This window comes from Trichomycterus rosablanca, chromosome 20 (genome assembly GCF_030014385.1).
Source record: "Trichomycterus rosablanca isolate fTriRos1 chromosome 20, fTriRos1.hap1, whole genome shotgun sequence".
Lineage (NCBI taxonomy): Eukaryota > Metazoa > Chordata > Actinopteri > Siluriformes > Trichomycteridae > Trichomycterus > Trichomycterus rosablanca.
Genome location: NC_086007.1, coordinates 19637846 through 19650240, shown reverse-complemented (window position 1 = coordinate 19650240; position 12395 = coordinate 19637846). Strand labels below are relative to the sequence as shown.

At 41.9% G+C, this 12395-nt stretch overlaps 1 protein-coding gene across 1 annotated transcript in view; it reads left to right on the top strand.

The window, feature by feature from the left end:
• Positions 1–12395, top strand: part of mark4b (MAP/microtubule affinity-regulating kinase 4b) — a 95515-nt gene that overhangs the window by 72833 nt on the left and 10287 nt on the right. The window contains exons 15-16 of the mRNA XM_063016225.1: positions 6171–6446; positions 12232–12276. Coding sequence (XP_062872295.1) covers positions 6171–6446; positions 12232–12276 — 321 coding nt within the window. The remainder of the gene's footprint in view (positions 1–6170; positions 6447–12231; positions 12277–12395) is intronic.

The following is a 12395-nucleotide window of genomic DNA, read 5'->3' as shown; positions in this document are numbered from 1 at the left end:
TATGTTCCCTACACACTGCGCTAGATTGTGTATCAGATAACGGATTTATGTTCCCTACACACTGCGCTATATTGTGTATCAGATAACGGATTTATGTTCCCTACACACTGCGCTAGATTGTGTATCAGATAACGGATTTATGTTCCCTACACACTGCGCTAGATTGTGTATCAGATAACGGATTTATGTTCCCTACACACTGCGCTAGATTGTGTATCAGATAACGGATTTATGTTCCCTACACACTGCGCTAGATTGTGTATCAGATAACGGATTTATGTTCCCTACACACTGCGCTAGATTGTGTATCAGATAACGGATTTATGTTCCCTACACACTGCGCTAGATTGTGTATCAGATAACGGATTTATGTTCCCTACACACTGCGCTAGATTGTGTATCAGATCGCGGATTTATGTTCCCTACACAGTGCACTAGATTGTATATCAGATAACGGATTTATGTTCCCTACACAGTGCACTAGATTGTGTATCAGATCGCGGATTTATGTTCCCTACACAGTGCACTACATTGTGTATCAGATAACGGATTTATGTTCCCTACATAGTGCACTAGATTGTGTATCAGATAACGGATTTATGTTCCCTACACACTGCGCTAGATTGTGTATCAGATCGCGGATTTATGTTCCCTACACAGTGCACTACATTGTGTATCAGATAACGGATTTATGTTCCCTACATAGTGCACTAGATTGTGTATCAGATTGCGGATTTATGTTCCCTACATAGTGCACTAGATTGTGTATCAGATAACGGATTTATGTTCCCTACACACTGCGCTAGATTGTGTATCAGATCGCGGATTTATGTTCCCTACACACTGCGCTAGATTGTGTATCAGATAACGGATTTATGTTCCCTACACACTGCGCTAGATTGTGTATCAGATAACGGATTTATGTTCCCTACACACTGCGCTAGATTGTGTATCAGATAACGGATTTATGTTCCCTACACACTGCGCTATATTGTGTATCAGATAACGGATTTATGTTCCCTACACACTGCGCTAGATTGTGTATCAGATAACGGATTTATGTTCCCTACACACTGCGCTAGATTGTGTATCAGATAACGGATTTATGTTCCCTACACACTGCGCTAGATTGTGTATCAGATAACGGATTTATGTTCCCTACACACTGCGCTAGATTGTGTATCAGATAACGGATTTATGTTCCCTACACACTGCGCTAGATTGTGTATCAGATAACGGATTTATGTTCCCTACACACTGCGCTAGATTGTGTATCAGATAACGGATTTATGTTCCCTACACACTGCGCTAGATTGTGTATCAGATCGCGGATTTATGTTCCCTACACAGTGCGCTAGATTGTGTATCAGATAACGGATTTATGTTCCCTACACAGTGCACTAGATTGTGTATCAGATCGCGGATTTATGTTCCCTACACAGTGCACTACATTGTGTATCAGATAACGGATTTATGTTCCCTACATAGTGCACTAGATTGTGTATCAGATAACGGATTTATGTTCCCTACACACTGCGCTAGATTGTGTATCAGATCGCGGATTTATGTTCCCTACACAGTGCACTACATTGTGTATCAGATAACGGATTTATGTTCCCTACATAGTGCACTAGATTGTGTATCAGATAACGGATTTATGTTCCCTACACACTGCGCTAGATTGTGTATCAGATAACGGATTTATGTTCCCTACACAGTGCACTAGATTGTGTATCAGATAACGGATTTATGTTCCCTACACAGTGCACTACATTGTGTATCAGATAACGGATTTATGTTCCCTACACAGTGCACTACATTGTGTATCAGATAACGGATTTATGTTCCCTACATAGTGCACTAGATTGTGTATCAGATAACGGATTTATGTTCCCTACACACTGCGCTAGATTGTGTATCAGATAACGGATTTATGTTACCTACACACTGCGCTAGATTGTGTATCAGATAACGGATTTATGTTCCCTACACACTGCGCTAGATTGTGTATCAGATAACGGATTTATGTTCCCTACACACTGCGCTAGATTGTGTATCAGATAACGGATTTATGTTCCCTACACAGTGCACTAGATTGTGTATCAGATCGCGGATTTATGTTCCCTACACAGTGCACTAGATTGTGTATCAGATCGCGGATTTATGTTCCCTACACAGTGCACTAGATTGTGTATCAGATCGCGGATTTATGTTCCCTACACACTGCGCTAGATTGTGTATCAGATAACGGATTTATGTTCCCTTCACACTGCGCTAGATTGTGTATCAGATAACGGATTTATGTTCCCTACACACTGCGCTAGATTGTGTGTCAGATAACGGATTTATGTTCCCTACACACTGCACTAGATTGTGTATCAGATAACGGATTTATGTTCCCTACACAGTGCACTAGATTGTGTATCAGATCGCGGATTTATGTTCCCTACACAGTGCACTAGATTGTGTATCAGATAACGGATTTATGTTCCCTACACAGTGCACTAGATTGTGTATCAGATAACGGATTTATGTTCCCTACACAGTGCACTAGATTGTGTATCAGATCGCGGATTTATGTTCCCTACACAGTGCACTAGATTGTGTATCAGATAACGGATTTATGTTCCCTACACACTGCGCTAGATTGTGTATCAGATAACGGATTTATGTTCCCTACACACTGCGCTAGATTGTGTATCAGATAACGGATTTATGTTCCCTACACAGTGCACTAGATTGTGTATCAGATCGCGGATTTATGTTCCCTACACAGTGCACTAGATTGTGTATCAGATCGCGGATTTATGTTCCCTACACACTGCGCTAGATTGTGTATCAGATAACGGATTTATGTTCCCTACACACTGCGCTAGATTGTGTATCAGATAACGGATTTATGTTCCCTACACACTGCGCTAGATTGTGTATCAGATAACGGATTTATGTTCCCTACACAGTGCACTAGATTGTATATCAGATAACGGATTTATGTTCCCTACACAGTGCGCTAGATTGTGTATCAGATAACGGATTTATGTTCCCTACACACTGTGCTAGATTGTGTGTCAGATAACGGATTTATGTTCCCTACACACTGCACTAGATTGTGTATCAGATAACGGATTTATGTTCCCTACACACTGTGCTAGATTGTGTGTCAGATAACGGATTTATGTTCCCTACACACTGCACTAGATTGTGTGTCAGATAACGGATTTATGTTCCCTACACACTGCACTAGATTGTGTGTCAGATAACGGATTTATGTTCCCTACACACTGTGCTAGATTGTGTGTCAGATAACGGATTTATGTTCCCTACACACTGCACTAGATTGTGTGTCAGATAACGGATTTATGTTCCCTACACAGTGCACTAGATTGTGTATCAGATAACGGATTTATGTTCCCTACACAGTGCGCTAGATTGTGTATCAGATAACGGATTTATGTTCCCTACACAGTGCACTAGATTGTGTATCAGATAACGGATTTATGTTCCCTACACAGTGCACTAGATTGTGTATCAGATAACGGATTTATGTTCCCTACACACTGCGCTAGATTGTATATCAGATAAGGGATTTATGTTCCCTACACACTGCGCTAGATTGTGTATCAGATAACGGATTTATGTTCCCTACACACTGCGCTAGATTGTGTATCAGATAACGGTTTTAAAACGAGATCGGGAATAAAGTCTGTCGCCTGCGTGCGCGTTTGTGTGCATGAAGCTTGTCGTTACTGGCAACGCGTCAGCGGAGTAATACAGTTGTGGCGTGAAAAGGCCGTGTTGTTATCACGAATATCAGCACAGTTAGAACGCTTCTCAACCAATCAGATTGTAAGGTCGGAACTAACTGTTGTATAAATATATATAATTGTCACACGTAACTATTGTTAACACATGCTGACTTTTGTTGTCTATAAGTTATTTTTTGCGAGTCATGAGTCGAGTCTGAGTCATTTGAAACGACTCGAGTCCCCATCTCTGGCTCTCAGTGCCAGTCCCAAGCCCAGATAAAATAGGAAGGCTGCATCAGGAAAGGCATCCAGCATAAAAACTGGGCCATGTCCATTATGCAGACCTGATCTGCTGTGGCAACCTCTAGATATGGGAGCTGAAAGAAAAGATATTGTGTTCCATTATTATTATATTTGGCAATTACTTTCCTAATTAACACTAGTGTGCGCACTGGCAGTGTTCACATCTATGCATGAGTGTTTAGAAACACACAGAATCAAAATAAACACTTGTTTTTATGTGTTTAGCTACATATCTGATCAATATTCTATTTTTGATATCTTTGCTATCTGTCTAAGGCTTTGTTAAGTATTTATGTGCTCATGGGTGGAAGCAGCTCTATTAGCATCTTGTTATTTCGAGCGTAAAGTGAAGTGGCCTGAGGCCAACCCGAGGCGGAGGCACCGCGCGAGATCTGTTACCGCAGCGCCAAAATGCAAAGCAAGCAACACTGAGGGGGCAGAGCAGGCCGGCTGCCACGAACTGCTAATCTAATGGCTTAAATCGAGCTGTTGGAGTTCAACTGTCACAATGTGTTTTCCACAGCTGGGTTCCCTAACCGCTTTGTTTTGACTTTGCTGCTTACCTATTTATCGTCTGTCACTCTATATAAGTATGTTTCCACACTTTGGTGTTGTAGTTCTATTTTACTTTTTACTTTCTGCTCTGTTAAGTGGTTTCTGCAGTAGTAACGGTAAGGACAGTAAAGTACCTGATGTGGTCTGGTTCTGCGATAGTAAGAGTATAGTCTGTTCCAACTTTAAATAGTTATCAGAAAAGAACTATCTCTGTTCCTCTGTTTGGTGGACCAGTTTATTTTGACTGAGCCTAATTATTAGCGAAAAACAAGCTGGCATGGAACTATATAATAATATATAATTTAATAATTATACCCCGATCAGCCAAAGCATTAAAACCACCTCCTTGTTTCTACACTCACTGTCCATTTTATCAGCTCCACTTACCATATAGAAGCACTTTGTAGTTCTACAATTACTGACTGTAGTCTGTAATCTGTTTCTCTGCATGCTTTGTTAGCCCCCTTTCATGCTGTTCTTCAATGGTCAGGACTCTCCCAGGACCACCACAGAGCAGGTATTATTTAGGTGGTGGATCATTCTCAGCACTGCAGTGACACTGACATGGTGCTGGTGTGTTAGTGTGTGTTGTGCTGGTATGAGTGGATCAGACACAGCAGCGCTGCTGGAGTGAGAAACACCTCACTGTCACTGCTGGGCCAGTGATAGCTCAGTGGTTAAGGTACTGGACTAATAAACAGAAGGTTGCCGGTTCAAGTCCTGCCACCACCAAGTTGCCACTGTTGGGTCCCTGAGCAAGGCCCTTAACCCTCAATTGCTCATCGTGTTCCGCTCATTGTGTAAGTCGCTTTGGATAAAAGCGTCTGCTAAATGCTGAAAATGTAAATGAAAATGTAAATGAAAAGTCCACCAACCAAAAACATCCAGCCAAAAGCGCCCCGTGGGCAGCGTCCTGTGACCACTGATGAAGGTCTAGAAGATGACCAACTCAAACAGCAGCAATAGATGAGCGATCGTCTCTGACTTGACATCTACAAAGTGGATCAACTAGGTAGGAGTGTCTAATAGAGTGGACAGTGAGTGGACACGGTATTTAAAAACTCCAGCAGCGCTACTGTGTCTGATCCACTCATACCAGCACAACACACACTAACACACCACCACCATGTCAGTGTCAGTGCAGTGCTGAGAATGATCCACCACCTAAATAATACCTGCTCTGTGGGGGTCCTGATCACTGAAGAACAGGGTGAAAGCAGGTTAAAAAAGTATGTAGAAAAACAGATGGACTACAGTCAGTAATTGTAGAACTACAAAGTGCTTCTATATGGTAAGTGGAGCTGATAAAATGGACAGTGAGTGTAGAAACAAGGAGGTGGTTTAATGCTTTGCTAAAAAGAAATATGTCAGGTTCTTTGCCTAGTCATTAAGCAAGAGAGAACTGTCATAGCTGGGTGACTCAGCATAAGCACACTCATGCTTTATTAAACTCTGCTCTTTTACTGAAGGCCATATCTGACTAATCTGATATCTGATCATGTCCCTGCAGGCTTGTGATCTCGGTACTCATGTGCCGTCTGTGTTTTGTTTTTGCTTTCTTCGTAGCTCGATCTCACACCGCTTGCCTCCAGCCTCCCCCTCCACACACAGCATAACCGGGGCGGGGGTGGCCTCGTCCTCCTCAGCCGAACGTTCCAGGTTAAGCCGAGGGTCGACCGTCCGCAGCACTTTCCACGGAGGTCAGCTCCGGGAGCGCAGAGTGCCTACGCATGCCCCGCCAAAATCGCCTACCTTGTCACACGACGCCAGCCCCTTACCCCACGCCCGTACCCGTGCCACCTCCAATCTGTTCAGCAAGCTGACCTCTAAGCTCACACGCAGGTAAGAGGAGAGAACAGGCCGCTACAGAGCACACATGCACTGAGTGTATCATTTTAGATGTTTTTTAATAAAATTAGTATTATGTAAAAGCGTATTGAACTGCTTTGAGTCCCACGTGTTGTTTATACACTGATTAGGCATAACATTATGACCACCTTCCTAATATTGTGTTGGTCCCCCGTTGCTGCCCGACACACAACAAACTGTGACGCACTGTGTATTCTGACACCTTTCTATCAGAACCAGCATTAACTTCAGTCCCCATGTGCATCAATGAGCCTTGGCCGCCCATGACCCTGTCTCCGGTTTACCACTGTTCCTTCCTTGGACAACTTTTCAAGAGTCAAGAGAGGTTTTATTGTCATTTCAGCTATATACAAATACATATTGAAACGAAACAACGTTCCTCCAGGTCCAAGGTGCAACATAGAACAAAAAGTGCAAAACACTACAGTACAGTGCAGGTAGACGACATTAGAATAATACGAGAATGCTTAAAATAAATAAAGGAAGACAAGACTAGAGACAAGTGTTGGTTAGTACATGGTACTAAGTAAATAATGGTGAGGTAGATTATACACAAGTTATGTGTATCAGTCAAGTTAAGTCAGACTCATTTATAGGGGTGTGCTATATCGTATCGTTCACGATAATACTGGTATAATTTTTAAAACGATACAAAAAATCCCATATCGTAATAATAGTGATATTCTGCGTTGTTTACGTAATGACGTCACGCAGCTACGCAAATGGCGTACGTTCGTTACGTGGGTCATTTGGGCACAGCTATGAGTATGGCGGAAAGCGGCTCTGCAGTGGAGGAGCTCGTTCCAAAAAGCCCAAGTCCACCATAAATTAATCTTTGGCAACCCAAACCCCAATCACCGCTTTGCCGGCAACTTGTTTGCAGAATTATTTCTGCACGCAGGTTCACACAGGGACGCAATTCAACAGCGCACCTCCACCAAACAGTGCAGGAATACTCTTAACATTAAGGTCAACCACCAACACAGAAGTAGTACTACTTAGTACTATAGACCACTGAAGTCGTGTCGTCATTTTGTAGGCCACGCCATGTTGTTATGCCCATATTTGGTAACCCGGGTCTAAGAGAAATTTTGAATGGGAAATATGAATGGAGATTTCGCAAATTGCCTCTCTCGCATCCTGTAGTCATAAAAAATGTTCCAGAGCTGTTACGTTTTGTTCTATGGAGATTCTTCTGTCTTATCACTGGATCCTCTGAATTATGAAGTCGTTAAAGAGTCAAAATATGAATATTGCTACATGTAAGCTAATGCTACTGCGCACTGAATTGATGTCACTAAACTGTAAGCCTCTTAATGTTTTCTTTTTTTTTTTCTTGTATAAGCCTCTTAAGTAACCGCACGAAGCAGCGCGATTCACCGGTGTAACAGTGGAGTGATATTCACAAGTTTTGGTTGATATTTTTAGTAGCTAGCTACATTAAAGTAGAAAGCAAGGATGGTCGGGTGTTACGCCTTCGGTTGTACTCACCAAAAGCGAGCCGCTCGTTCCGTTGATTTGATTGGTGTACTTCAGTGACGTCTAATTAATGCGCAGTAGCATTAGCTTTCGTGTAGCATTATTAGTATTACGACCCTTTAACAACCTCGTAATTCAGAGGATCCAGCGATGTACAGGAGAAAAATGTACACAGGACAAAACATACAGGGTTCTGAACATGTTTATTTAGCACAGGATGCGTTAGAGCCGATTTTTTGAAAACCCTGTTCATTTTTCCTATAGGAAATCTGAGTTAGACCCGGGTCTCCAAATATGGGCATAACGAGGACTACAGAATGACGCACGACTTCAGTGGTCTATTACTACTTTACTTAGTACGTAGTTGTGGCGTGCTACGAGTACAGGCGCCACCGGGCTCTGCGCATTCCAGTGTTGCCAGATTGGGCGGTTATCCGCCAAATTGGGCGGATTTTGTTGGGAAACAATTTAATAGCTGTTAAATAACACTTCTATTTAAAAGAAAATATTCCCTTTTAAAAAGCTCCAGGATTGAAGAAGGTTATTAAAAGTAAAGTCAATTTTCTTCATGATGTAATTCTACATGGCACTTACTGCCTGTATAGGTAAATAAATTTTTTATGACCACATGAAAAAAAGGTATCAGTTTCTGTGCCACCCCTGTGTGAGCAATGGTCTCAGTCTGGCCACCCCTATGGAAATTGTCTGACTCCGCCACTACATTATGTTACATTATTTTTACTGGAAAGACAAAATACAGAAAAGTGTGCGTAATTCTTACATACTTCTTACATTTCTCTACGAAGTGCTAACTTATATTAATTCTAAATAAAACCTGAACATTATTTTTTTTGCAATAGTGTTTTCTCAAAATAAATAAAATATTTTTCAGTGTTTCGTTATATCGCCAAAAATATCGTTATCGCAAAAATAACCTGAAATATCGTGATATTATTTTAGGGCCATATCGCCCACCCCTACTCATTTATATATGCTTCTTACTATGAACATTGTCTCACATCAGCTTTACCCCTGCTGAGCAAGCCGAGGGCGACAAAAAAAACTCCCCTAAAAATTACATGAAGAAACCTTGAGAGGAACCAGACTCAGCAGGAACCCATCCTTCTTGGGTGGCCTGGAAGAGTTCTTTATTTTTAATCCAGTCTTTGAAGATGACCTGGACATTATAAGTTCTGGACATTTTTGTTGCAACATGCCAGATTCCCGTCCCATCTAATAGGCGCACGCCAGATTTTTGTTGCGCCCTGCCAGGTTTTGATAGATACTGACCACTGCAGACCGGGAACACCCCACACAAGCTGCAGTTTTGGAAATGCTCTGACCCAGTCGTCTAACCATCACAATTTGGCCCTGGTTAAACTCGCTCAAGTCCTTACGCTCGCCCATTTTTCCCGCTTCTAACACATCAACTCAGAGGATAAATGTTCACCTGCTGCCTAACATATCCCCCCCACTAACAGGTGCCGTGACGAAGAGATGATCAGTGTTATTCACTTCACCTGTCAGTGGTCAGAATGTTATGCCTGGTCGGTGTATATATACTATTGTTTGTGCTGGTGTGCACAGTGCAATACTGTTGATTTACACAGCATATTGAACACAGTTTTTACTCATGTTGAGTTCTTGCATTTCATCCTCAAACCATGGACTGAATCCCACGCCTCAAAAATTTCAATAACACAATTGTGTATGAATTTAACATACAAGTTAGCATGGTGTTCTGGTTGAGGCATGTAAATGCTTTGTACGATTTTAAAAGGAAGTATAAACCAGTCGTCAGTTCAGGGTGAGGTTGGGTACACTATGTCTCTTTTTGTCGCTCTTATTTCCTTCTTTCAGCTGTAGTCTCTATTAACTCTATGTCCTGCACTGCTGTCTTACTATCGTCTATCTATCTCTCTTTTCTTTTCTTGTCTATCTTACTTCCATCTTCTAGGGTCAGTCTTGACCCCTCTAAGCGTCAGAACTCAAACAAGTCAGTGTCAAGCTGCACTCTGCCTCAAGGATCAAAACCAGTTAGTAAGTCTTCTTTCCACTGTTTTGTCTCCTGCACGCCATGCATGCATGTACACATCCTGTTCGGTTCCTGCAGGTCCAGCTGAGTAGCAGAGCGCCTCCTTGAGGCCACTGTCACTCAAGCCTTACAACAGGGAACGCATCATTGGCAATTCATAGTACTAAACGTTCTTATCAGCTCTATGTCTATGAATTGCTTTGATGGGTTCCAGTTGTGGTCGGATATCAAGGGCCACTCCGTACCTCAGCACCACGAGCCTCATCCGTCTGCTGTGAATGTGTTGTTTTTTTCGTGTTCCCTCTTTTCAAATCATCTCATTTACAGGTGCAGTGTACCATAATACCTAGTTCTTATCATGTGATCATGTGACTCCTTTATGAAAAGCTCTATTGAGTCCGTATCATACCGTATCATAATCATCTTCCTGTCCCAGCTATTTTAGTGTTTATAAGAAGCTTATGAATTTCGTGACTCGTTTCCTGTAAGTTGTTGTGCCACCATATGGGTGCTAAATTTGGCACAGTACAAGAGCACTGACTGTCCAGGCTAAGACTGATTAGTTGTGCAACTAGTCATTATAAGGATTGTGTTCACAGCTTTGGTGCTAATACACATGTCTAGTCATACCTTCATAGTCCAGTTACAAACATTAAATCTGTTTGGACACAATATATTCCAGATTTAAAAGGCTTTAGCTTCATATATTTGTTGTTAAAGGTTTAGTACCGTCTCCTTGGTGCTGAATGAAACTATGTCGCCCACAAATGGTCGTAGATGAAATTGCACTCTTGACAAATATTTTAACTGTGTGGATTTAAAGTGCCATTCCTGCAATACAGTTCGGTCAGGCTGATTATTTTATACAAATATAATGCTGTCTAGTTTTAAATCTCAGCATTGCTATCAACCTACTGAGCTTCAACTGGGAGGGGGGGTGTTTTTTTCTGCCTTGTGGCTGGTGTTTTCCGGTGGAACCAAACTCACCATAAGTCTGCCAAGAATAAAGTGATCGATTAAAGTAAAAAATCATGCGCAGCAGTATGAACACACGATTGGCCTGTCATTCATATAGGGGTGGGGTAGTAGTAAGTCGGATAGGGTCTCCTCGTAACTGATGCAACTACGACCTCTGCTGGCTGGTTGATGCAGCCTGCACAGGGGCGGGGAAGGAGTGCGTTGATCAGGGTGTGTCTCTCCGTACACAGTTCTGATCCACATTAGCACTCACCTTGTGCAGGTGAAAAGACGCATATGGCTGCTGCCCATGTGTCGGAGGGGGCGTGGGTTAGCTTCGTTCTCCTCAAATCAGAGCGGGGATCGCATTAGTGGGGAGGAAGCATGACGCAATCAGAAAAAGACTTTAAAAGATTTTGCCTTGACGGCAGCTTAAAAATCACAATATACGCCTCAGTCAGATACCTTCACACATATACAGGTCACCCATGCCATGGCCACTGATGCACCCTTATACCATGACATATGTTGGATTTTGCACCTTAATAATAGTACGAATAGTACTTTTTGTCTTTGACATGGCCTTGGCATAGACATAGATGAAACGTGGACTCTTTGGAAGCTTTTAATATGATTTCACATTGACGTATGCAGACATCCCAAGTTGCAAAAACTCATTTCCGGGAGGTACCCCGGACCACGCCCTTTTTTTTTAATTTTTTTATTACAAAAAGGTAAAAAAGCTCTCGCACACATCAAAGGACATGGGTGATAACAGAACTTTTAGAAGCTGCTTACTGAGCTACTTAGCTAACTGTTCGCGTCACAACCACTATAATTTAACGGATTTATGTTCCCTACATAGTGCGCTAAGTTGTATATCAGATAACGGATTCATGTTACCTACATAGTGCATACTAGATAGTATTTTAGTTATGAATTCATGTTCCCTACTTAGTGCACTAGACAGTATATTAAACATGTTCCCTACACAGTGCGCTAGATTGTATATCAGACTTGCGTGCATCAGGGAGCCGCTATGTATATGCGGGAGACTCCCGGAACTTCCGGGAGACTTGGGATGTCTGCGTATGGCCTGTTGTTACATTTTATATTTTTCGAATAAATATGTATAATATGTTTTAAAATAATTGTTAGTATTGACATTGATGTTTTTTGGTATTGTAAGATGATTTTTGTGTGTTTAGTAAGGAGAGTGGTAGGAGCAATGCTTATTTTTCTACCTATAAGCCAATTCATAACGCAAAGTTTTGTCTTCTTCTTGAGGGTCACAGACGAACCTGAGAGACTCTGCAGATCTCCGGTCTCAAGGTAAGTGTGTATTAACAATTCTCACTTTTCCAGCTTTTATTCATGGCTGAACTAAATATACAGTAATTCCAAAGCCTGGTTTATGCTTTTTCAGAAGGTCTTCAGAGCACCAGTTTAAA